The following is a 25,801-nucleotide window of genomic DNA, read 5'->3' as shown; positions in this document are numbered from 1 at the left end:
GGTCTGTGTGATGGGCTGGGCTGCGTCCACAATTCGTTGCAATTTCTTGCACAATTCATCACACAAACCAACCTCCCTTCCATCGACTCCATCTACACCTCACGCTGCCTCGGCAAGGTCAGCAGCATCATCAAGGACCAGTCTCACCCCCGGCCACTCCCTCTTCTCCCCTCTCCCATCGGGCAAGAGGTACAGAAGTGTGAAAACGAACACACACCTCCAGATTCAGGGACAGTTTCTTCCCGGCTGTTATCAGGCAACTGAATCATCCTACCACAACCAGAGAGCGGTCCTGAGCTACTCTCTACCTCATTGGTGACCCTCAGACTATCTTTGATTGGAATTTACTGACTTTACCTTGCACTAAACGTTATTCCCTTTATCCTGTATCTGTACACTGTGGACGGCTCGATTGTAATCATGTATTGTCTTTCCGCTGACTGGTTAGCGTGCAACAAAAGCTTTTCACTGTACCTCGGTACACGTAACAATAATAGACAATAGGTGCAGGAGGAGGCCATTCGGCCCTTTGAGCCAGCACCGCCATTCAATGTGATCATGGCTGATCATCCCCAATCAGTACCTCGTTCCTGCCTTCTCCTCATATCCCCTGACTCCGCTATCTTTAAGAGCCCTATCTAGCTCTCTCTTGAAACTAAACTAAACTTTAGAGAAGGGTCTTGACCCGAAACGTCACCCATTCCTTCCCTCCAGAGGTGCTGCCTGTCCCGCTGAGTTACTCCAGCATTTTGTCTCTATCTTCGGTACAAACCAGCATCGGCAGTTCCTTCCCACACATAAACTTTAGAGGGATATGGGCCAAACATGGGCAGGTGGGACTATTGTAGATGGGGCACGTTTGTCGGCACGGGTCAGTTGGGCCGAAGGGCCTGTGCAGAGATGGGGGAGAGGCTGGGGATGGGATAGGATGGGAAATACCAGGAGTCAGGAATGCGGGGCAGGATTGCGGATGGAACGGAAGGTTCCGGCAGCTCGTGACTGGTGGGGCCGTGAGGCTGGAGTTACAATCAAGGACAGCCATGATCACTGTGAATGGCGGTGCTGGCTCGAAGGGCCGAATGGCCTACTCCTGCACCTATTGTCTATTGTCTAAGGATGGGAATGTTGCTGTAATCAGTTTCAGTTCACATTATTGTCCTGTGTACCGAGGTACAGTGAAAAGCTTTTGTTGCGTGCTAACCAGTCAGCGGAAAGACAATACATGATTACAATCGAGCCGTCCACATTGTACAAATACACGATAAGGGAATAACGTTTAGTGCAAGGTAAAGTCCGTAAATTCTGATCAAAGATAGTCCGAGGGTCACCAATGAGGTAGATAGTAGTAGTTCAGGACCGCTCTCTGGTTGTGGTGGGATGGTTCAGTTGCCTGATAACAGCTGGGATGAAACTGTCCCTGAATCTGGAGATGGAATCCTGTTTTGGCTTCACCCACTGCAACCTTCTAGCCTATTCTACACACCAGGGACAATTTATTTTTCCAAATGCAACCTTTGCCAATGTCTTGTACAACTTACGAAGATGTTGCCAGGACTGGGCAATAGACAATAGGTGCAGGAGTAGGCCATTCGGCCCTTCGAGCCAGCACAGTCGCTAGAGGGTGTGAGCTACAGGGAGAGGTTGAGTCGGCTGGGACTCTACCCGATCTAGTCCGCTACCATCTACCCGATCTAGTCCGCTCGTGATTTTATACACCTCTATAAGATCACCCCTCATCCTCTTGCGCTCCAAGGAATATAGAGGTGTATAAAATCACGAGCGGACTAGATCGGGTAGATGCACAGAGTTTCTTGCCCAGAGTAGGGAAATCGAGGACCAGAGGACATAGGTTCAAGGTGAAAGGGAAAAGATTTAATAGGAATCTATTAATAGGAGGGGTACCTTTTTCACACAAAGAGTGGTGGGTGCATGGAAGGAGTTGCAGGAGGAGGTAGTTGAGGCTGGGACTATCCCAACGTTTAAGAAACAGTTAGACAGGTACATGGATAGGACAGGTTTGGAGGGATATGGGCCAAGCGCAGGCAGGTGGGACGAGTGTAGCTGGGACACGTTGGCCAGTGTGGACAAGTTGGGCCGAAGAGCCTGTTTCCACACTGTATCACTCTGTGACTGGGCTGTCAAACAGTGATCATTTGACGACACTGGGCCTGTAGTGGCTGCAGTTTAGAAGGATGAGGGGGGGCCTCATGGAAACATAGAATAATGAAAGTGGATGTGGGGAGGATGTTTCCACTTGTGGGAGAGACTAGGACCAGAGGACACGGCCTCAGAATTAAAGGGCGCTCTTTTAGTGAGGAGGAACTTCTTTAGTCAGAGGGTGGTGAATCTGTGGAACTCATTGCCACAGAGGGCTGTGGAGACCAAGTCAGTGGATAGTTTTACGGCAGAGATAAGACAGATTCTTAATTAGAACGGGTGTCAAGGGTTCTGGGGAGAAGGCAGGAAAATGGGATTAGGAGGCAGAGATCAGACATGATTGAATGGCGGAGCGGACTCGATGGGCCGAATGGCCTAATTCTACCCCTATAACTTGTGAACTTGTAACGTATCATCAAAAACCTATCCACCAAGTGTGGCCTCACTACAGCACAATAGGGAACGTTATTTATCCCAGAAGGGAAATTGGACAAATAGTCTTGTACAGTTGCGACATCTATGCATAATATCCAAGCTCAGCCTCACCAACGTCTTGTACATCTGTAAGGTAACAATACATAATAGGTGCAGGAGTAGGCCATTCGGCCCTTCAAGCCAGCACCGCCATTCAATGTGATCATGGCTGATCATCCCCAATCAGTGCCCCGTTCCTGCCTTCTCCCCATATCCCCTGACTCCGCTATCTTTAAGAGCCCTATCTAGCTCTCTCTTGATCTATCCAGTAAACCGGCCTCCACCGCCCTCTGAGGCAGAGAATTCCACAAACTCACAACTCTCTGGGTGTAAAAGTGTTCACTCATCTTCGTTCTAAATGACTTACCCCTTATTCTTAAACTGCGGCTCCTGGTTCTGGACTCCCCCAACATCAGGAACATGTTTCCTGCCTCTAGCGTGTCCAAACCCTTATTAATCTTATATGTTTAAATAACATCCCCTCTCATCGTTCCAAGCTCCAGAGTGTACAAGCCCAGCCGCTCCATTCTCTCAGCATATGACAGTCCCGCCATCCCGGGAATTAACCTGGTAAACCTACGCTGCACTCCCTCAATAGCAAGAATGTCCTTCCTCAAATTAGGGGACCAAAACTGCACACAGGTGTGATCTCCAGGTGTGATCTCACTAAGTCCCAACTATACACAATACGGATACTTTCAAGAGAGAGCTAGATAGGGCTCTTAAAGATAGCGTAGTCAGGGGATATGGGGAGAAGGCAGGAACGGGGTACTGATTGGGGATGATCAGCCATGATCACATTGAATGGCGGTGCTGGCTCGAAGGGCCGAATGGACCACTCCTGCACCTATTGTCTATTGATGTCTCTGGAGAACATGGATAGGTGATGTTTCTGAAGAAGGGTCTCGATCCAGTCTCACCTAAAGCGATGGAAGCAGTCGGGCAGATTAGGGGGGAACAAGAAGAGCGGTGATCTCACCAAACAGGGGCTTGGGTCCGCACTATCCTTGTCGTTCATCTCGGCCCGATCCATCAGGTTGTCATCCGGAGGTCGCTGCTCACATCCCACACCTTCCAGGGGATCGGAGTCTGCCACGGGAACAAACACAAGCATTGGGTCAAACTCTGTGAGGCAAAGGAACTGCGGATGCTGGTTTACACAGAAGATAGACACAAAAAGCTGGAGTAACTCAGCGGGACAGGCAGCATCTATGGAGCGAAGGAATGGGCCACGTTTCGGGTCGAGACCCTTCTTCGGACGTCTATCAGTCTGAGCAAGGGTCTCCACCTGAAACGTTCAGTTCGGAGAAGGCTCTTGACCCGAAACATCGCCCATTCCTTCGTTCCAGAGATGCTGCCTCACCCACTGAGTTTCTGCAGCATTTTTGTCTACCTTCGATTTTTCCAGCATCTGCAGTTCCTTCTTAAAGAAACTGCAGATGCTGGTTTGCACTGAAGATAGACAGGAAAAGCTGGAGTAACTCAGAGGGACAGGCAGCATCTCCGGAGAGAAGGAATAGGTGATGTCTCGGGTTGATGGATGAGAGGGGATCTTATTGAAACATATAATTCTTAAGGGATCGGACAGGCTAGATGCAGGAAACATGTTCCCGATGTTCGGGGAGTCCAGAACCAGGGGTCACACAGTTTACTCCTGCACCTATTGTCTATTGTCACGGCGGTAGAGTTGCTGCCTCAGAGCCGCAGAGACCCGGGTTCGATCCCGACCAGTTTTTGTGCGAGCTCTCCGGTTTCCTCCCACACTCCGAAGACGTGCAGGTTTGTAGGTTAATTGGCTTGGTGTAAATGCGAATTGTCCCAAGTGTGTGTGTGTGTGTGTGTGTGTGTAGGATAGTGTTAGTGTGCGAGGATCGCCGGTCGAAACAGACCCAGTGGGCCGAAGGGCAGAGAATTCCGCAGACACCACTCTCTGTGTGAAAAAGTGTTTCCTCGTCTCCGTTCTAAATGGCTTACCCCTTATTCTTAAACTGTGGCCCCTGGTTCAAGACTTCCCCAACATCGGGAACATGTTTCCTGCCTCTAGCGTGTCCAAGCCCTTAACAATCTTATATGTTTCAATGAGATACCCTCTCATCCTTCTAAACTCCAGAGTGTACAAGCCCAGCTGCTCCATTCTCTCAGCATATGACAGTCCCGATGTCCCGGGAATTAACCTTGTAAACCTACGCTGCACTCCCTTAATAGCAAGAATGTCCTTCCTCAAATTAGGGGACCAAAACAGCACACAATACTCCAGGTGTGGTCTTACTAGGGCCCTGTACAACTGCAGAAGGACCTCGTTCTTTAAGGACCTCCACTATCTTTAAGAGCCCTATCTATCTCGGTCTAAATGGTGGCCGAATTGGGAAAGGGGGAGATGCAGCGAGACCTGGGGGTCATGGTACACCAGTCATTGAAGGTAGGCATGCAGGTGCAGCAGGCAGTGAAGAAAGCGAATGGTATGTTAGCTTTCGTTGCAAAAGGATTTGAGTATAGGAGCAGGGAGGTTCTACTGCAGTTGTACAGGGTCTTGGTGAGACCACACCTGGAGTATTGCGTACAGTTTTGGTCTCCAAATCTGAGGAAGGACATTATTGCCATAGAGGGAGTGCAGAGACGGTTCACCAGACTGATTCCTGGGATCTCAGGACTGTCTTATGAAGAAAGCCTGGATAGACTTGGGTTATACTCTCTAGAATTTAGGAGGGTCAGATTGAGACTGGGGGACTCTTAGAATAGATTGAAGGGGATCATTAGTAGAAACTACCAAATTCTTAAGGGTTGGACAGGCTAGATGCAGGAAGATTGTCCCGATGTTAGGGAAGTCCAGGACAAGGGGTCACAGCTTAAGGATAAGGGGGAAATCTTTAAAACCGAGATGAGAAGAACTTTTTTCACAACGGGGGGGTGAATCTCTGGAACTCTCTGCCACAGGAGGTTGTTGAGGGCAGTTTATTGGGTATATTTTAGAGGGAGTTAGATGTGGCCCTTGTGGTAAGGGGAATATCAGGGGGGTATGGAGAGAAGGCAGGTAACGGGATACTGAGATTGGATGATCAGCCATGATCATATTGAATGGCGGTGCAGGCTTCGCGAAGGGCCGAATTGGCCTACTCCTGCACTAATTTCTATGTTTCTATGTTTCTATGTCTTGAAAGCATCCAGAGAACCGGCCTCCACCGCCCTCTGAGGCAAAGAATTCCACAGACTCACAACTCTCTGTGTGAAAAAGAGTGGAAGAAGGAACTGCGGATGCTGGTTTAAACTGAAGATGGACACAAAATGCTGGAGTAACTCAGCAGGACAGGCAGCGTCTCTGGAGAGAAGGAATGGTCGAGGTCTCGGCCCGGAATGTCACCCGTTCCTTCTCTCCAGAGATGTTGCCTGTCCCGCTGAGTTACTCCAGCTGTTTGTGTCTATCCCTTTACATAACATTATTTTCAATAAGTTTAGAGTTCCCACCAGTAGATTTCAGGTAACAAAAACTAGCGAGTTGGGGAACAGTTATGTGTAATCATTGTGGGTCTTCTTCCTTGTGATTTTCTTTTGTTTCCTAGTTCCCAATCTTGACTGAGCAGTTGTGTTTTGAAACTTAACTAGAACATCACAGGTGGAACAGGACCTCAGGAAAACCTATGCCCCCTCTCTCACCTTAAAGTGGATTAACGTACGTTGAGCGTTTGTCGGCATTGGGCCTGCACTCGCTGGAGTTTAGAAGGATGAGAGGGAAGGGGAACCTCCATTGCCACCAACTGTTTACGGAATAGTGAAAGTGGGCTGGATATACAGTGGGACGTGTGATGAGGAGCCGGGATTTTTCCACTTAGCCTGGGAGAGTCTAGGACTAGAGGGCAACAGGCTCAGAATTAACACGGAACGTTCTGTCTCAGAAGGAGGATGAGGAGGAATTCCTCTTAGAGGCTAAGTGGAGAACAGCCTTGAGAGCGTGGTGGTGCCTCCATCTGTGGAGGATTAGAGGATTTTCTTTGCCACACGACGGCTGTGGGAGGCCAAGTCGGTGATGTATTTTCGTGAATGGCACAGCCTCAATTAAAGAGTTTATATTAGACATGAGAGGATTCTTGATTAGTGCGGGTGTCAGGGGTTATGGGGAGAAGGCAGGAGAATGGGGTTAGGAGGGGGAGATAGCTCGGCCTTGATTGAATGGCGGAGTAGACTTGATGGGCCGAATGGCCTAATTCTTCTCCTATCACTCATGAACTTATAGTCCCATGAAAGTGGTGTCACAGGTATATAGGAAGGTCGGGAAGACTTTCAGTACATTGGCCTTCATCAGTCAGGGGACTGTGCATGGAAGATGTATGATTGCTTCATAACTTCACAAGGCATCAGTGGGCCATGCTGGACCACAGCTGCTCCTCGACTTACGATGGGCAGACATAAGATCATAAGTGATAGGAGCAGAATTAGGCCATTCGGCCCGTCAAGTTGGCACCACAATTCAATCATGGCTGACCTATCTCTCCCTCCCAACCCCATTCTCCTGCCTTCTCCCCGTAACCCCTGACACCCGTACTGATCAAGAATCTATCTATCTCTGCCTTAAATATATCCACTGACTTGGCCTCCACCGCCGTCCGTGGCAATGAGTTCCACAGATTAATCTTAAGACATAGGAGCGGTTGTCAGAAATTATAAGGAAGATGAGCAGGTTATAGTTTAGTGTAGAGATAGCGCACAGAAACAGGCCCTTCGGCCCACCGACCCCTGTACATTAATACTATCCTATTTGGAATCATATCAAGCTGATTACAAGGTTAATTCCCGGGATGGGGGTGGGAACTGTCATATGCTGAGAGAAGGGAGCGGTTAGGGCTTGTACACTCTGGAGTTTAGAAGGGATGAGAGGAGATCTTATTGAAAAACATATAAGATTAATAAGGTGGTTTGGACACCGCTAGGAGGCAGGAAAACATAGTTCCGATTGTTGGGGGGGAGCTATTGTGGGCCTGAGCTGCAGGGAGAGGTTGGGCAGGCTGGGGCTTTATACCTTGGAGCACAGGAGGCTGAGGGATGATCTTGTAGAGGTGTACAAAACATTGAGGGGAATAGATGGGGCGAATGGTGGAGCTCCAAACTAAACCCATACTCAAGCACGTGAACAAACGCTGGGAATTATCCCTCAAGCTCACATCGGAGAGAGCAGGAGAACATCTTCAAAGCAGGAAATAGACACAGCAGGACAGGCAGCATCTCTGGAGAGAAGGGATGGGTGACGTTTCGGGTCGAGACCATTCTTCAGACTGCTTCGCTCCAGAGAAGCTGCCTGCCCCACTGAGTTACCCCAGCATTTTGTGTGCATCTATCCTTCCTGCACATGCTTCCAAGTCAATATACAATAGACAATAGGTGCAGGAGGAGGCCATTCGGCCCTTCGAGCCAGCACCGCCATTCAATGTGATCATGGCTGATCATCCCCAATCAGTACCCCGTTCCTGCCTTCTCCCCATATCCCCTGACTCCGCTATCTTTAAGAGCCCTATCTAGCTCTCTCTTGAAAGTGTCCAGATTCAGATTCAACTTTAATTGTCATTGTCAGTGTACAGTACAGAGACAACGAAATGTATTAGACAATGAAATCACAGGGCGGTCCAGAGAACCGCCCTCTGAGGCAGAGAATTCCACAGACTCACAACGCCCTTAACAAAATCTTAACAAAACCTTAAACAAAACCGTAACAACAACCTTAACAAAAGTCGTCACTCCTCGAGGAGTGAAACGTACGAGTGGAATGTGTCGGGGCTGGACTCACCTTGTGTCTGCCAGTCGAGGGGACGTCTGGGTGGGAGGAGGGGTCCACTCTGTGACTGCTGTGGGACTGCAGCCTGCGTTTGAAGTAGGAGAGGGGTCAGAGTTCCAGCCTTCGGGTCCTCCAAACACACTCCAGGTGCGGTCCTAAACATTAGAACAAAAACAAAAAGACAAAATCATCACACGGAATAATGTGGGAAGGAACTGCAGATGCCGGTTTACACTGAAGATTGAATCAAAGTGCTGGAGTAACTCGGCGGGGCAGGCAGCATCTCTGGAGAGAAGGAATAAGGAAGTAAGTAAGTTTATTGGCCAAGTATTCACATACAAGGAATTTGCCTTGGTGCTCCGCCCACAAGTAACAACATGACAGTTGACTCAGGAAACACTAAACATTAATAATAATAATAATAATAATAATAATTTTATTTATAGAGCACTTTAAAAACAAACATAGCTGCAACAAAGTGCTGTACATCACTAATCATTGACAAAAAAGTTAATGCACACCAATAATAACAATCAAAAGAAATAGTAGGAAAAGACATGTAAAATAAAGAAACATCAAAAACACCAAAAACAGAAGCAAAGCCTCAGGCATGGTCAAAAGCCAGGGAGTACAAATGTGTTTTAACACTGGATTTGAAGATGGACAGTGAGGGGGCCTGTCTGATGTGCAACGGCAGGGTGTTCCAGAGTGCTGGAGCAGCAACAGAGAAGGCTCTATCCCCTCTGAGCCTCATTAACATTATTATTAACATTAATAATAATAAAACATTAATGATAAAACACCATTGATCAAGCATGTGAACCAACAAAATACCAGATCAAAGGGAGGCTACAGATTTTTGGCTGTTGAGTAGAGCAACTACTCGGGGTGGATAAAAGCTGTTTCTATGTGGCAGCTTTGACAGTCCGGAGTCGCCTTCCAGAGGGAAGTGATTCAAAGAGTTTGTGGCCAGGCCAGGGTGAGAGGATGGCGTTTCGGGTCGAGACCCTTCTGTAGGGATTTGTGGCCATTTTGTGCCTGTCTTCAGGTCTGTAGTCAATTGGCTTCAGTGAACTGTCCCAATAGACAATAGGTGCATGAGTAGGCCATTCGGCCCTTCGAGCCAGCACCGCCTGCAGACCCCGCTTGGTGCAAACGGGTGATTGCTGGTCTATCTTTCAGTCTGAAGAAGGGTTCTGAACCAAAATGTCACCAACCCCTTTTCTCCAGGGATGCTGCCTTATAATAGAGAAGACTTAGGAAGAGATTTGAATTAGAGATACAGCATGGCAACAGTCTTTGGCCCACCTAGTCCACGTTAACCAATGTCACCTGTCCACAGATGCTGCCTGACCCGCTGAGTTACTCCAGCATTTTTGTCTTCCTTCAAAATAAACCATTGTTCCTTTCAAAACAAGGGGTGGTTTCAGGACCCAATAAGCAGTCGACCATCTTCTCCACGAACTTCCCCTTTGTATGGTGCGGAGAGCAGTGAAAATCATATCACGTTCAGCAAGCCACAAATGTTAAATACACGGAAGTCCTGTCCACTCAACTCATTCCAGCTTCTTCTTTTGACTGTAGACAATAGACAATAGGTGCAGGAGTAGGCCATTCGGCCCTTCGAGCCAGCACTGCCATTCAATGTGTTCATGGCTGATCATCCCCAATCAGTACCCCGTTCCTGCCTTCTCCCCATATCCCCTGACTCCGCTATCTTTAAGAGCTCTATCTAGCTCTCTTGAAAGCATCCAGAGAACCGGCTTCCACCGCCCTCTGAGGCAGAAAATTCCACAGACTCACAACTCTCTGTGAGAAAAAATGTTTCCTCGTCTCCGTTCTAAATGGCTTACTCCTTATTCTTAAACTGTAGCCCCTGGTCCTGGACTCCCCCAACATCGGGTAGAATGTTTCCTGCCTCTAGCGTGTCCAAGCCCTTAACAATCTTATATGTCTCAATGAGATGAACTAGTGCCCTTAACATCCACGCTACAGAGGGAAGGGAGGGAAGTCAGCTGACTAAAGGGGTGAAGGAAAGAGCGTTCACGTCGCGGCCCTGTTTCCACCAATCTTTCCACCTCCACGCACAAGAAGCAACAAGAGAGACACCATCTTTAAGAAGGAACTGCAGATGCTGGAAAAATCGAAGGTAGACAAAAATGCTGGAGGAACTCAGCGGGTGAGGCAGCATCTATGGAGAGAAGGAAATAGGCGACGTTTCGGGTCGAGACCCTTCTTCAGACTGATGTGGGGGGGGTGCGGGAAGAAGAAAGGAAGAGGCGGAGACAGTCGGCTGTGGGAGAGCTGGGAAGGGGAGGGGAAGGAGGGAGAAAGCAGGGACTACCTGAAATTGGTGAAGTCAGTGTTCATACCGCTGGGGTGTAAACTACCCAAGTGAAATATGAGGTGCTGCTCCTCCAATTTGCGGTGGGCCTCACTCTGGCCATGGAGGAGGCCCAGGACAGAAAGGTCGGATTGGGAATGGGAGGGGGAGTTGAAGTGCTGAGCCACCGGGAGATCAGGTTGGTTATTGTGAACTGAGCGGAGGTGTTGGGCGATGCGATCGCCAAGCCTACGCTTGGTCTCACCGATGTAGAGCAGCTGACACCTAGAGCAGCGGATGCAATAGATGAGGTTGGAGGAGGTGCAGGTGAACCTCTGCCGCACCTGGAAAGACTGCTTGGGTCCTTGGATGGAGTCAAGACAGACACCATTGTCAAGAAGGTGTCTTCAGCTCTGCCTGAACAACTTCTAATCTTGTGCATGGTCTGGATAAGAAGAATAAGCTGTCTACGCATCTTACCCCTACCACAGACACTCTCCCCCCCCCCACTGAATCCCCACCCACAGACACATGGTGGCGCAGCGGTAGAGTCACTGCCTCACAGCGCCAGAGACACGGGTTCGATCCTAACCACGGGCGCTGTCTGTACGGAGTTTGCACGTTTTCTCCCCGTGACCTGCGTGGGTTTTCTCCGGGCGCTCCGGTTTCCTCCCACACTCCAAAGACGTGCGGGTTTGTAGGTTAATTGGCTTCAGTAAAAATTGTAAACTGTGTGTGTAGGATAGTGTTAGTGTACAGGGAGGGTGGGGGAGGGGGGATATAAAAAAATTGCTGGTCCAAATGGGCGGAAGGTCCTGTTTCTGCACTGTATTTTAAAACCAAACTGAACTCCCCCGATCGCTTTGCCCAACACCTCCGCTCGGTTCACTATGACCAACCTGATCTCCCGGTGTCTCAGCACTTCAACTCCCCCTCCCATTCCCAATCCAACCTTTCTGTCCTGGGCCTCCTCCATGGCCACAGTGAGGCCCACCGCAAATTGGAGGAGCAGCACCTCATATTCCGCTTGGGCAGTTTACATCCCAGCGGTATGAACATTGACCTCCAATTTCAGGTAGTCCCTGCTTTCTCCTCCCTTTCTCAGCTCTCCCTCAGCTCACTGTCTCCACCTCTTCCTTTATTCTGTGAGGAGGATGCTATGAGAATGCAGGGTGACTTGGACAGGATGGGTGTGGGCAGATGCATGGCAGATGCAGTTTAATGTGGATAAATGTGAGGTTATTTGGTGGCAAAAACAGGAAGGCAGATTATTATCTGAATGGTGTCAAGTTGGGAAAAGGGGAAGTACAACGGGATCTGGAGGTCCTTGTACATCAGTCACTGAAAGTAAGCATGCAGGTACAGCAGGCAGTGAAGAAAGCGAATGGCATGTTGGCCTTCATAACAAGAAGAGTTGAGTACAGGAGCAAAGAGGTCCTTCTGCAGTTGTAGAGGGCCCCAGTGAGACCACACCTAGAGTATTGTATGCAATTTTAGTCTCCAAATTAGAGGAAGGACATTCTTGCTGTTGAGGGAGTGCAGCATAGGTTCACCAGGTTAATTCCCGGGATCGCGGGACTGTCATATGTTGATAGAATGGAGGGGCTGGGCTTGTATACTCTGGAATTTAGAAGGATGAGAGGAGATCTTATTGAAACATACAAGATTATGAAGGGATTAGACACGCTAGAGGCATGTTGGGGGAGTCCAGAACCAGGGGCCACAGTTTAAGAATAAGGGGTAAGTCATTTAGAACAGAGATGGGGCAAAACATTTTCACACACAGAGTTGTGAGTCTGTGGAATTCTCTGCCTCAGAGAGCGGTGGAGGCCGGTTCTCTGGATGTTTTCAAGTGAGAGTTAGATAGGGCTCTTAAAGATAGTGGAGTCAGGGGATATGGGGAGAAGGCAGGAACGGGGTACTGATTGGGGGTGATCAGCCAAGATCATTCATAACAAGATAATTTCATTCATAACAAGAGGATTTCAGTATAGGAGTAAAGAGGTTCTTCTGCAGGTGTATAGGGCTCTGGTGAGACCACATCTAGAGTATTGTGTACAGTTTTGGTCTCCTAATTTGAGGAAGGACATCCTTGTGATTGAGGCAGTGCAGCGTAGGTTCACGAGATTGATCCCTGGGATGGTGGGACTGTCATATGAGGAAAGATTGAAAAGACTAGGCTTGTATTCACTGGAGTTTGGAAGGATGAGGGGGATCTTATAGAAACATATAAAATTATTAAAAGGACTGGACAAGCTAGATGCAGGAAAAATGTTCCCAATGTTGGCCGAGTCCAGAACCAGGGGCCACAGTCTTAGAATAAAGGGGAGGCCATTTAAGACTGAGGTGAGAAAAAACTTTTTCACCCAGTGAGTTGTGAATTTATGGAATTCCCTGCCACAGAGGGCAGTGGAGGCCAAGTCACTGGATGGATTTAAGAGAGAGTTAGATAGAGCTCTAGGGGCTAGTGGAGTCAAGGGATATGGGGAGAAGGCAGGCACGGGTTATTGATTGGGGACGATCAGCCATGATCACATTGAATGGCGGTGCTGGCTCGAAGGACCGAATGGCCTCCTCCTGCACCTATCGTCTATCATTCTATGTTTCTATCACAGTGAATGGCGGTGCTGGCTCGAAGGGCCGAATGGCCTCCTCCTGCACCTATTGTCTATTGAACAGGTGATCGAAGGTCGGCGTGGACTCGGTGTGGCGAAAGGCCTGTGTCCGTGTTGCATCTCTCAACTAGAACTCAACCTCACAGAGTGATATAGGGTGGAAACGAGGCCCTTCGGCCCACAGCGCCGGTGCCGACCAACAGATCACCTCACGCACTAACACCATTCTACAGGCTGGGGACAATTTACAGAAGCCAATTAACCTGCACACCTGTGGGTCTTTGGAGAAAACCGGAGCACCCGGAGAAAACCCACGCAGTCACAGGGAGAACGTACCAGCATTTGGTGTCCATCTTCGGTTTAAACCAATATCTGCCGTTCCTTCCAACACATACTTTACTTGACTTTGGAGATACAGCGTGGAAACAGGCCCACTGAGTCCCTTTCAGGAGAGAGCTAGATAGGGCCCTTAAAATGGCGGTGTCAGAGGATATGGGGAGAAGGCAGGAACGGGGTACTGATTGGGAATGATCAACCATGATCACATTGAATGGTGGTGCTGGCTCGAAGGGCCGAATGGCCTACTCCTGCACCTATTGTCTATTGTCAATTGTCCACATCGACCAGCACACTAACATTACCCTACACACACTAGGGGCCAATTTACAATTTTACCAAAGCCAATTCACTTACTAACCTGCATGTCATTTGAGTGTGGGAGGAAACCGGAGCACCTGGAGAAAACCCACGCAGTCACAGAGAGAACGTACAGACAGCACCCGTAGTCGGGATCGAACCCGGGTCTCCAACGCTGTGAGGCAGCGACTCTACCGCTGTGCCACCGTGCCGCCCAACTACACATTCAGATCATGCTGGTCTGATCCTAACCTCAAAGCCACAGCTCACCCACCACCTGCCTTATCACAAATCAATCTCCCTCCACCATTCATAGTGCCACACAGCACGGAAACAGGCCCTTCGGCCCACATGCGGTGGTGCAGCTGGTAGAGTTGCTGTCTCACTGTGCCAGGGACCCGAGTCGGATCCTGCACGGGTTTCCCCCGGGTGCTCCGCGGAATTCCCTCCCACATCCCAAACAATTGCAGCTTTGTAGGTTAATCGGCCTTGACTCGATGTCTTAGAGTCAATAGACAATAGGTGCAGGAGGAGGCCATTCGGCCCTTTGAGCCAGCACCGCCATTCAATGCCATTCGGAGCGGGGAGAGCCGTGGTGGCGCGCGGCTGCGACCCGACTTCGGAGCTTCGGAGTCTCCGGCCGCAGGCCCGGTGGACGGGAACATCGGGAGCTCGCGGGTCCCTGGTGGGAGACGGCTTTTCGGAGCTCCCGCAATGGCAACTTCTCCCGCTGGAATGGCGGGGTTTAAAAGACTCGGAGCGGGGCCTAACATCGCCCGGCACGGCTTAAACGGCCGCGGGACTTACCATCGCCCGCCGGGGGCTTTAACATCGTGAGCCCCAGTCTCCGCAACGCTGCAGCTGCAGTTGAGACGGGTGTAGAACAAAGGGAAGAGATAAGACATTTGCCTTCCATCACAGTGAGGAGGTGTTTGAGATCCACTGTGATGGATATTTGTGGAAATTGTGTTAAGTGTGTGTCTTGTTTTTTTTTGTAATGTAAGAGTGTAGAGAATGCAATTTTGTTCAAACCAACCCGTTTGAATGACAATAAAAGGCATTGTGTTCTATTCTATTCCATCATCCCCAAACAGTACCCCGTTCCTGCCTTCTCCCCATATCCCCTGACTCCACTATCTTTAAGAGCCCTATCTAACTCTCTCTTGAAAGTATCCAGAGAACCGGCCTCCACCGCCCTCTGAGGCAGAGAATTCCACAGACTCACAACTCTCTGTGAGAAAAAGTTTTTTCTCGTCTCCGTTCTAAATGGCTTACCCCTTATTCTTAAAGGAAACTGGCCCCTCAGCCCACCTTGTCTACGCCAATCAACATGCTGCATCTACACTAATACCTATATCGCTCCAAACCTGTCCTATCCATGTTTCTTAACCCTTGCGTTAGTCCCAGCCTCAACTACCTCCTCTGGCAGCTTGTTCCATACACCCACCACCCTCTGTGTGAAAATGTTACCCCTCAGATTCCTATTAAATCTCCCCCCCCCCCACCCCCATCTCATACTAAACCGATGTCCTCTGGTCCTCGGTTCCCCTACTCTGGGCAAGAGACTGTGCATCTACCCGATCTATTCCTCTCATGGACCGAAAGGCCTGTTTCCATGCACTGCCTCTAAACCACACGGAGTTGTGGAGCAGCGGTAGAGTCGCTGCCTCACAGCTCCAGAGACCCGGGTTCGATCCTGACTACGGGTGCTGTCTGTACGGAGTTTGTCCGTTCTCTCCCCGTGACCTGCGTGGGTTTTCTCCGGGCGCTCCGGTTTCCTCCCGCACTTCTGGGTGACGTTTCGGGTAAATAATACCCAGTCCCCTCCCCTCCCCTCCCCTCCCCTCCCCACTCCCTCTCTACCCAAGAAGCTCCGAGTACAGATAGCTACCGACCTTGTGAGTGGCAAAGGAAAGCCAGCCAGCTCAGTCCCGTGGATCCTAGTTCCGTCACTCTCTCAGGCAGAGCTCCAGCCCAGCGCAGAGAAGGGAGTTTGCCAGTCGGCTCGTGACACAGGCGAGGAGCTAAGGTGTCTCAAGTCAGAGCTGTGACTTCCTCCTTCGAGTCCGAGATGGGTGAAACACACACACACACACTTCCTGGAACTAGTGTTCTAATCACACCACTCCCCCCTCTCTCTCTCTCTCTCTCTCTCTCTATCTCTCTCCCCCCCTCTCTCTCTCTCTCCCTCCCTCCCCCTCCCCTCTCTCTCCCTCCCTCTCTCTCTCTCCCTCCCCCCTCTCTCTCTCTCACCCCCTCTCTCTGATCCCACTCCCTCTCTCCTCCTCTCCAGCCCCCCCTATCTCTCCCCTCTCTCTCTCCCCTCTTCCTCTCTTCCTCTCCCCTCTCTCTCTCTCTCTTCCACTCTTCCTCTACCCTCTCTCCCTCTCCCCTTCTCTCCTTCCCTATCTCCCTCCCTCCTTCTCTAACTTTCTCTCTCTCTCCCCTCCTCCCTCCTCCCCTCCCCCTCAATCCTCTCTTCTCTCCCTCCTTCCCACTCCTCCCCCTCCCACTCCTCCCCCTCCCTCTTCCCTTCTCTCTCCCCTTCTCTCTCTCTCTCTCTCTCTCTCCTCTCTCCCCCCCCCCCTACAGCTGGGCAGCCAATGTAGTGGAGGGAGGAGAGAGAGTACAAGGTCTCACAGCTCCATCCCAAGGTCACGCAAGAGAGGTGGGGGGTGGTGGGGGGAAGGGAGGGAGAGGTGATACTGAACGTTCAGGGAAAAGACACAGAAGCTTGAACGAACATCCATTCCAAAGATGTACAGGTTTGTGGGTTCAGTTTAGTTTTTAAGAACCTCCCTTCCATCAACTCCTCACGCTGCCTCGGCAAGGCCAGCAGCATCATCAAGGACCAGTCTCACCCCCCGGCCACTCCCTCTTCTCCCCTCTCCCATCGGGGCAAGAGGTACAGAAGTGTGAAAACAAACGCACACCTCCAGATTCAGGGATAGTTTCTTCCCGGCTGTTATCAGGCAACTGAACCATCCCACCACAACTAGAGAGCGGTCCTGAACTACTATCTACCTCATTGGAGACCCTCGGACTATCCTCGATCGGACTCTGCTGGCTTTACCTTGCACTAAACATTATTCCCTTTATCATGTATCTGTGCAGTGTGGAGAGGAGGAATGGATGATGTTCCTGGGAGTTTCAATTTGAAGAAGGGTCTTGACCCAAAACGTCACCTCTCCATGTTCTCCACAGATGCTGCCTGACCCGCTGAGTTACTCCAGCACTCTGTGAAACGTCACCTATCCATGTTCTCCACAGATGCTGCCTGACCCGCTGAGTTACTCCAGCACTCTGTGAAACGTCACCTATCCATGTTCTCCACAGATGCTGCCTGACCCGCTGAGTTACTCCAGCACTCTGTGAAACGTCACCTATCCATGTTCTCCACAGATGCTGCCTGACCCGCTGAGTTACTCCAGCACTCTGTGAAACGTCACCTATCCATGTTCTCCACAGATGCTGCCTGACCCGCTGAGTTACTCCAGCACTCTGTGAAACGTCACCTATCCATGTTCTCCACAGATGCTGCCTGACCCGCTGAGTTACTCCAGCACTCTGTGAAAGCTTGTCACTGTACCTCGGTACACGTGACAATAATATACTTGAACCTTGGAGGATCAACTTTCTCCACACTACTTAATATCCTTCCACAGAACATAGAACAGTACAGCACAGGGACAGGCCCTTCGGCCCACAATGTCCGTGCCGAACATGATGCCAGGTTAAACTAATCCCCTCTGCCTGCACGTGATCCATATCCCTCCATTCCCTGCATATCCACGCGCCTATCCAAACGCCTCTTAAACACCACTATCTCCACTGCCTCCACCACCACCCCAGGCAGCGCGTTCCAGGCACCCACCACCCTCCGTGTAAAAAAAACCTGCCCCGCACATCTCCTTTAAACTTTGTCCCTCTCATCTTAACTTTGCCCCTCTCACCTAAGGATCATCCCCAATCAGTGCCCCATTCCTGCCTTCTCCCCATATCCCCTGTTTAGTTTAGTTTAGTTTAGAGGTACGGCCCAAAAACAGGCCCTTCGGCCCATCGGTTCCGCGCCGACCAGCGGTCCCCGTGCACCACCTACAAACCTGCACATCTTTGGAGTGTGGGAGGAAACAGAAGATCTCGGAGAAAACCCCACGCAGGTCACGGGGAGAACGTACAAACTCCGTACAGTCAGTACTTTAAGAGCCCTATCTAGCTCCATCTTGAAAGTATCCAGAGAATCAGTCTCCACCGCCCTCTGAAGCAGAGAATTCCACAGACTCACAACTCTCTGTGTGAAAAAGTGTTTCCTCGTCTCCGTTCTAAATGGCTTACTCCTTATTCTTAAACTGTGTGTGGCCCCTGGTTCTGGACTCCCCCAACATCGGGAACATGTTTCCTGCCTCTAGCATGTCCAAGCCCTTAACAATCTTATATGTTTCAATGAGATCCCCTCTACGGGTGCTCCGGTTTCCTCCCACACTCCAAAGTCCAATGTCCGCAATGGGGTAGAGGCGAATTGGACAGTACCCTGGCTTATGGAAGGACCGTTTAGAAGGCTGGTAACAAGGGAAGGATTTAATGGGAACCTGTGCAACAACTTTTTCACACAGAGGGTGGAGGGTGTATGGAACAAGTTGCCAGGGGAAGTAGTTGAGGCAGGTACGATAACCACATTTATAGAGACAAGCAATAAGGAAGCAGGCCCTTCAAAAATACAACTAGTTGAATGCACAGGAACTTGGGTTTGAAGGTAAAGGAAAATTGAATCGGAACCCGAGGGGTAACTTTTTTCACATGTATCGAACCAGCTGCCAGATAATGGAAGTTGTGGCTGGGACTATCCCAAGGTTTAGACAGGTAGACAATAGGCAATAGGTGCAGGAGTAGGCCATTCGGCCCTTCGAGCCAGCACCGCCATTCAATATAATCATGGCTGTTCATCCATAATCAGTACCCCGCTCCTGCCTTCTCCCCATAACCCTTGACACCCGTTCTAATCAAGAATCTATCTATCTCTGCCTTAAAATTATCCACTGACATGGCCTCCACAGCCCTCTGTGGCAAAGAAATCCACAGATTCACCACCCTCTGACAAGAACTTCTTCCTATTTTTAAGAGCCCTGTCTAACTCTCTCTCGAAAGTATCGAGAGAACCGGCCTCCACCGCCCTCTGAGGCAGAGAATTCCACAGACTCACAACAAAAAAAAGATTTCATAGGAACCAGAGGGGCATTTCTTTTCACACAAAGGTTGGTGGGTGTATGGAACGAGCTGCCAGAGGAGGTGGTTGAGGCTGGTACAAGAACATTTAAAAGGCATATGGGCAGGTACATGTTTAAGGATGGTTTAGAGGGATACTTTCAAGAGAGAGCTAGATAGGGCCCATAGAGATAGCGGAGTCAGGGGATATGGGGAGAATGCAGGAACTGATTGGGGTTGATCAGCCATGATCACATTGAATGGCGGTGCTGGCTCGAAGGGCCGAATGGCCTACTCCTGCACTTGTTGTCAATTGTATATTGATATGGGCCAAACGCAAGAAGGTGGGACTAGCTTAGGGATTTACCTTTGGACAAAATTTCAAATTGTTCCCGGTATGTAGGATAGCATTGGTGTGTGTGGGGAGTGGATGAGAAACTGGGATAGACAATAGACAATAGACAATAGGTGCAGGAGTAGGCCATTCGGCCCTTCGAGCCAGTACCACCATTCAATGTGATCATGGCTGATCATCCCCAATCAGTACCCCGTTCCTGCCTTCTCCCCATATCCCCTGACTCCGCTATCTTTAAGAGCCCTATCTAGCTCGCTCTTGAAAGCATCCAGAGAACCTGCCTCCACCGCCCTCTGTGGCAGAGAATTCCACAGACTCACCACTCTCTGTGAGAAAAAGTGTTTCCTCTGCTCCGTTCTAAATGGCTTACCCCTTATTCTTAAACTGTGTGGCCCCTGATTCTGGACTCCCCCAACATCGGGAACATGTTTCCTGCCTCTAGCGTGTCCAAGCCCTTAACAATCTTATATGTTTCAATTTCAATGCTCCGGTTTCCTCCCCCTCCTCATCCCAATGGGGTAGAGGCTGGACAACTCCAGAAGCCTGGTACAAGGGTGTACAAGCCCAGCTGCTCCATTCTCTCAGCATATGACAGTCCCGCCATCCCGGGAATTAATCTTGTAAACCTACGCTGCGCCCCCTCAATAGCAAGAATGTCCTTCCTCAAATTAGGGGACCAAAAATAGGGGATAACTTAGAACCAGTGCGAGCGGGGTGATCGCAGGACAGCGCGGACCTGGTGGGCCGAAGGGCCTGCTCCCGTGCTGTAAAAACGTCGCGACAGGCACAAAGATTCATTACAAGTTGGATTTCTGAAGGTGTACAATTACCTGCTCGCCTCCCGTGAGGCTCCCAGTCTCTGCTTCGAACAAAGCTCAGCTTGTGGGGTTCCCCCCCTCTCTCTCTTCCGCTCCGAGCCCTGGAGGTCTATTGCAACACCGCTCCTCCTGTCTCCTCGCTCACCGCAGGGAGGCGGGAGAGGTTTCGGAGACGGCGGGAGGCTCCGCAGGTGAGTTTGGCTCAGTTTGGACAGGTAAGGCAGGGGGGGGGGGTCCCCAACGCAGTCAAAACCCCTTTAACTCTCTAGGTCACCGTGAACAGGGAAGCGGACAGGTGTGTCACCACCAGGTACACACACAGGTGAGTGCCAGACAATGAACGGGGGGAGGGGCGGGGACTTCCAGAGCACCTGCCTTAAAAGGGGCACGTCACAGAGCGACACACCAACAGGTGGGGCCCACGAGAAAAGACAATGTTCCCAGGAATGATTGGATTGACATACGATGAGCGTTTGACGGCGCTGGGCCTGCACTTGCAAGGATGGGGAAGGTTGGCTCCTAGAAGGAACTGCAGATGCTGGAAAATCGAAGGTAGACAAAAGTGCTGGAGGAACTCAGCGGGGGCAGCAGCATCTATGGAGCGAAGGAAATAGGCAACGTTTCGTCCCGAAACGTTGCCTATTTCCTTCGCTCCATAGATGCTGCTGCCCCCGCTGAGTTTCTCCAGCCCTTTTGTCTACCTGCTAGAAGAGGTGGTTGAGGCAGGTACTATCATAACGTGTAAGAGACAATTAGACAGGTCTCGACCCAAAACGTCACCTATTCCTTTTCTCCAGAGATGCTGCCTGACCCACTGAGTTACTCCAGATTTTGTGTCTGGTTTGTAGGGATATGGGCCAAACGTGGGCAGGTGGGACCAGTCTAGATGGGGCATGTTGGTCGGTGTGGTACATACATGTGACAATTAAACACCATTGCTTCATGGCTCGGCTCTTGAACTCCAGATGAGACAATAGACAATAGGTGCAGGAGTAGGCCATTCAGCCCTTCGAGCCAGCACTGCCATTCGCTGTGTTTAAGAAGGAACTGCAGATGCTGGAAAATCGAAGGTAGACAAAAATGCTGGAGAAACTCAGCGGGGGCAGCAGCATCTATGGAGCGAAGGAAAGATGCTGCTGCACCCGCTGAGTTTCTCCAGCATTTTTGTGTACCCGCCATTCACTGTGATTGTGGCTGATCATCCCCAATCAGTCCCCCCGTTCCTGCCTTCTCCCCATATCCCCTGACTCCACTATCTTCAAGAGCCCTATCCAGCTCTCTCTTGAAAGCATCCAGAGAACCGGCCTCCACCGCCCTCTGAGGCAGAGAATTCCACAGGCTCGCCACTCTCGGTGTGAAAAAGTGTTTCCTCGTCTCCGTTCTAAGTTCCAGAGGGAGTAAACAATAATTTAGCCGTCTGTGGGATTGGTGAGGGGGAAGAGAGGGAGGGGTTCGGAGTCGAAGAGGCCAGGAATGTTAATAATAGGTGTGTCTCCAACCAGCCCGAGCCGAGATGGCCACAGCGCAGACTGTAATTGAAGTTGCTGTGAACTCTGTGGTAAACTCACTATAACTGCCTCCACCACCACCCCAGGCAGCGCGTTCCAGGCACCCACCACCCTCTCTGTGTAAAAAAAACCTGCCCCGCACACCTCCTTTAAACTTTGCCCCTCTCATCAATTAACCTACAAACCTGCACGTCTAGGAGAAGTTGACAACGAGGCATGAAGGGATAAAATATAACCAGGAGGACTGTTTAAGACAGAACTGCAGATGCTGGAAAAATCGAAGGTAGACAAAGATGCTGGAGTAACTCAGTGGGTCAGGCAGCATCTATGGAGGACATGGATAGGTGACGTTTCACAGAGTGCTGGAGTAACTCAGCGGGTCAGGCAGCAGCTGTGGAGAACATGGATAGGTGACGTTTCACAGAGTGCTGGAGTAACTCAGCGGGTCAGGCAGCATCTGTGGAGAACATGGATAGGTGACGTTTCACACAGAGTGCTGGAGTAACTCAGCGGGTCAGGCAGCAGCTGTGGAGAACATGGATAGGTGACGTTTCACAGAGTGCTGGAGTAACTCAGCGGGTCAGGCAGCATCTCTGCAGAACATGTTTTAGAAAGAACTGCAGATGCTGGAAAAATCGAAGGTCGACAAAAAATGCTGCAGAAACTCAGCGGGTGAGGCAGCATCGATGGAGCGAAGGAAGAGGTGACGTTTCGGGTCGAGACCCTTCTTCAGACTAATCAGGTGGACAGTCCGACTGGTGGGAGAACTCGGGAGGGAGAGGGGTGATGAGGGAAAGCTAGGATTACTTGAAGTTAGGATTGGTCCTCCAGCACATCAAGGACTATCTACCGCCAGACTTCGACCCCCACCAATTCGCCTATCGCCAAAACAGATCCACAGAAGACGCCATTACCGTAGCTCTCCACTCTGTGCTGAGCCATCTGGAGCAGGGGCAGAGCTACGTCCGGATGCTCTTTGTGGATTATAGCTCAGCTTTTAATACAATCATTCCGGACATTCTCATTGGTAAACTGGTCACTCTCAGCCTCCCCACTGCCACATGTGCCTGGATAAAGGATTTCCTCACCAACCGGCCCCAGACTGTGAGACTCGGCCCCCACCTCTCCTCCACTCGCAGGTTGAGTACCGGTTCCCCACAGGGCTGTGTGCTAAGCCCCCTCTTATACTGTCTCTACACCTACGACTGTAGTCCGGCCCACAACAACAACCGCATCGTCAAATTTGCTGACGACACTACTGTGGTCGGACTTATTTCGAAGGGAGACAAGGCAGCCTACAGAGAGGAAGTCCTGAAGTTGACAACCTGGTGCTCAGAAAACAATCTGGCTCTGAACACCAGGAAAACAAAAGAGCTCATTGTCGACTTCAGGAGGCACAGCACCGACTTAGCCCCCCTACACATCAACGGCGAGTGTGTGGAGAGGGTCAACACCTTCCGGTTTCTCGGTGTCCATATCGCTGCTGACATCTCCTGGACGGACAACACGACAGCGGTCATCAAGAAGGCTCAGCAGCGGCCGCACTTCCTGAGGGTCCTCAGGAAGCACAACCTGGACTCTAACCTGCTGCTGACCTTCTACCGCTCGTCCATCGAGAGCCTGCTGACATACTGCATTACAGCATGGTATGGCAGCTGCACCATGGCAGACAGGGAGAGGCTTCAGAGGGTAACCAGGACAGCGCAGAGGATCATTGGCTGCCCTCTCCCCTCCCTGATGGACATCTACACCTCCCGCTGCCTTAGCAGGGCAAAGAAGATCATCAAAGACAGCTCCCATCCTGCGTTTGGACTGTTCGACCTGCTGCCCTCTGGAAGGCGCTATAGGTGCATCAAATCCAGGACAAATAGACTCAGGAATAGTTGCTTTCCGAAAATTATAACTACTCTTAATTCAAATTCACACATGCACTGACTTCACAGCCCAACACCCGGACTTCCATCTGTATATATGTATATAGCGCCGCAGAATTGTGCACCTATCCCCCCCCCCCCCTTCTCCCTTCTGTTTTTGTTTTTCTGTTTCTTGTTTTTTGTACTATATTATATGTATGCACTGAGTACGAGCAGCTTTTAATTTCACTGTACATGTATAGTGACAATAAATGGCATATCTAAATATCTAGAGAAGCCAATCTAATTACCAGTCAGTTTTGAGCTCTGAGTTCAGTGTGACATCAGCACCATCTACAGAGCAGCAGATTAATTTAGTTTGGAGATACAGCGTGGAAACAGGCCCTTCGGCCCACTGAGTCCACGTCGACCAGCGATCACCCGTCCACACTAGTTCCATGCTATCCCACTTTCTCATCCACTCCTTACACACCAGGGGGGCAATTTACAGAGGGGCCGATTAACCGGCAAACCCGCACGTGTGTGGAGTGTGGGGGGAAACCGGAGCGCCCGGAGACAACCCACGCAGGTCACGGGGAGAGAACGTGCAAACTCCGTACAGGCAGCACCCGTGGTCGGGATGGAACACGGGTCTCGGGCGCTGTGAGGCGGCGACTCTACCCGCTGCGCCACCGTGCCAGGCCCACGGGGATGGTGGGATGAGAGAAGGTGGCAGAGGGGGGAGAGAGATGCTTCAGAGATGGTGACTCGAGGATTGGAATATTCGGATCAAGGATCAGCCTCAGAGCAACTCAGTCTCGGCACCGCAATGGACAGCAGATGCTGCAATCCCAAACTAAAGATTCAGTTTAGTTTGGTTTAGTTTAGAGAGACAGCGGGGAAACAGGCCCTTCGGCCCACCGGGTCCCTGCCGACCAGCGATATCCGGGACAATTTTTACATTGACACTGAGCCAATTAATCTACAAACCCTGCACGTCTTTGGAGTGTGGGAGGAAACCGAAGATCTCGGAGAAAACCCACGCAGGTCACGGGGAGAACGTGCAAACTCCGTAGTCGGGATGGAACCCGGGTCTCTGGCGCTGCGTACGCTGTAAGGCAGCAACTCTACTGCTGCGACACTGTGACGCCGTGAACAGAGATTTGGAGATCTAGCCCAGTCCATCGGCTCATAGGTTCATAAGTGGAAGTAGCAGAATTCGGCCATTCGGCCCATCGAGTCTATTCCACCATTCAACCACGGCTGATCTCTCTCTCCCTCCTAACCCCATTCTCCGGCCTTCTCCCCGTAACCTATGATGCCCTTATTAATCAAGAATCGATCTATCTCTGCTTTAAATATATCCACTGACTTGGCCTCCACAGCCGTCTGTGGCAAAGAATTCCACAGATTCACCACCCTCTGGCTAAAGAAATTCCTCCTCATCTCCTTTCTAAAGTAGTCTGAGGCCGTGACCTCTGGCCCTAGACTCTCCCACTAGTGGAAACATCCTCTCCACGTCCACTCTATCCAGGCCTTTTGCAATTCGAGAAGTTTCAACGAGGTCCCCCCTCATCCTTCTAAACTCCAGCGAGTACAGGCCCAGTGCCGACAAACGCTCATCGTATGTTAACCCACTCATTCCTGGGATCATTCTTGTAAACCTCCTCTGGATCCTCTCCAGAGCCGGCACATCCATCCTCAGATATGGGCCCAAAATTGCTCACAATACTCCAAATGTGGCCTGACCAGTGCCTTATAGAGCCTCAGCTTTATAGGTTTACACTCCATCTACACGACACCCTGACTCGGGGAAACTAGCCGACATAATCAAAGACTTGTCCCACCCCGGTCATTCCTTCTTCTCCCCACTCCCGTCCGGCAGAAGGTACAGAAACCTCTCTACTGTGTAGGAAGGAACGGGATGGCGGGACTGACATATGATGAAAGAATGGATCAACAGGGCTTGTATTCACTGGAATTTGGAAGGATGAGAAGGGATCTTATAGAAACATGTAAAATTCTTAAGGGATTGGACAGGCTAGATGCAGAAACAATGCTCCCCGTGTTGGGGGAGTCCAGAACCAGGAGTCACAGTT

At 50.5% G+C, this 25,801-nt stretch overlaps 1 protein-coding gene across 1 annotated transcript in view; it reads right to left on the bottom strand.

Annotated features, from left to right (window-relative positions):
• LOC129694170 (arf-GAP with Rho-GAP domain, ANK repeat and PH domain-containing protein 1-like) overlaps nucleotides 1-25,801 on the bottom strand; it is a 76,777-nt gene that overhangs the window by 18,679 nt on the left and 32,297 nt on the right. Inside the window, exons 3-4 of the mRNA XM_055630887.1 lie at nucleotides 8,405-8,547; nucleotides 3,611-3,720 (exon numbers count right to left, since the gene is read on the bottom strand). Coding sequence (XP_055486862.1) covers nucleotides 3,611-3,720; nucleotides 8,405-8,547 — 253 coding nt within the window. The remainder of the gene's footprint in view (nucleotides 1-3,610; nucleotides 3,721-8,404; nucleotides 8,548-25,801) is intronic.

The sequence above is a fragment of the Leucoraja erinacea genome, unplaced genomic scaffold (assembly GCF_028641065.1).
Source record: "Leucoraja erinacea ecotype New England unplaced genomic scaffold, Leri_hhj_1 Leri_564S, whole genome shotgun sequence".
Lineage (NCBI taxonomy): Eukaryota > Metazoa > Chordata > Chondrichthyes > Rajiformes > Rajidae > Leucoraja > Leucoraja erinaceus.
The sequence above is the reverse complement of the archived record's forward strand: the minus strand, read 5'-3'. Positions and strand labels throughout refer to the sequence as shown.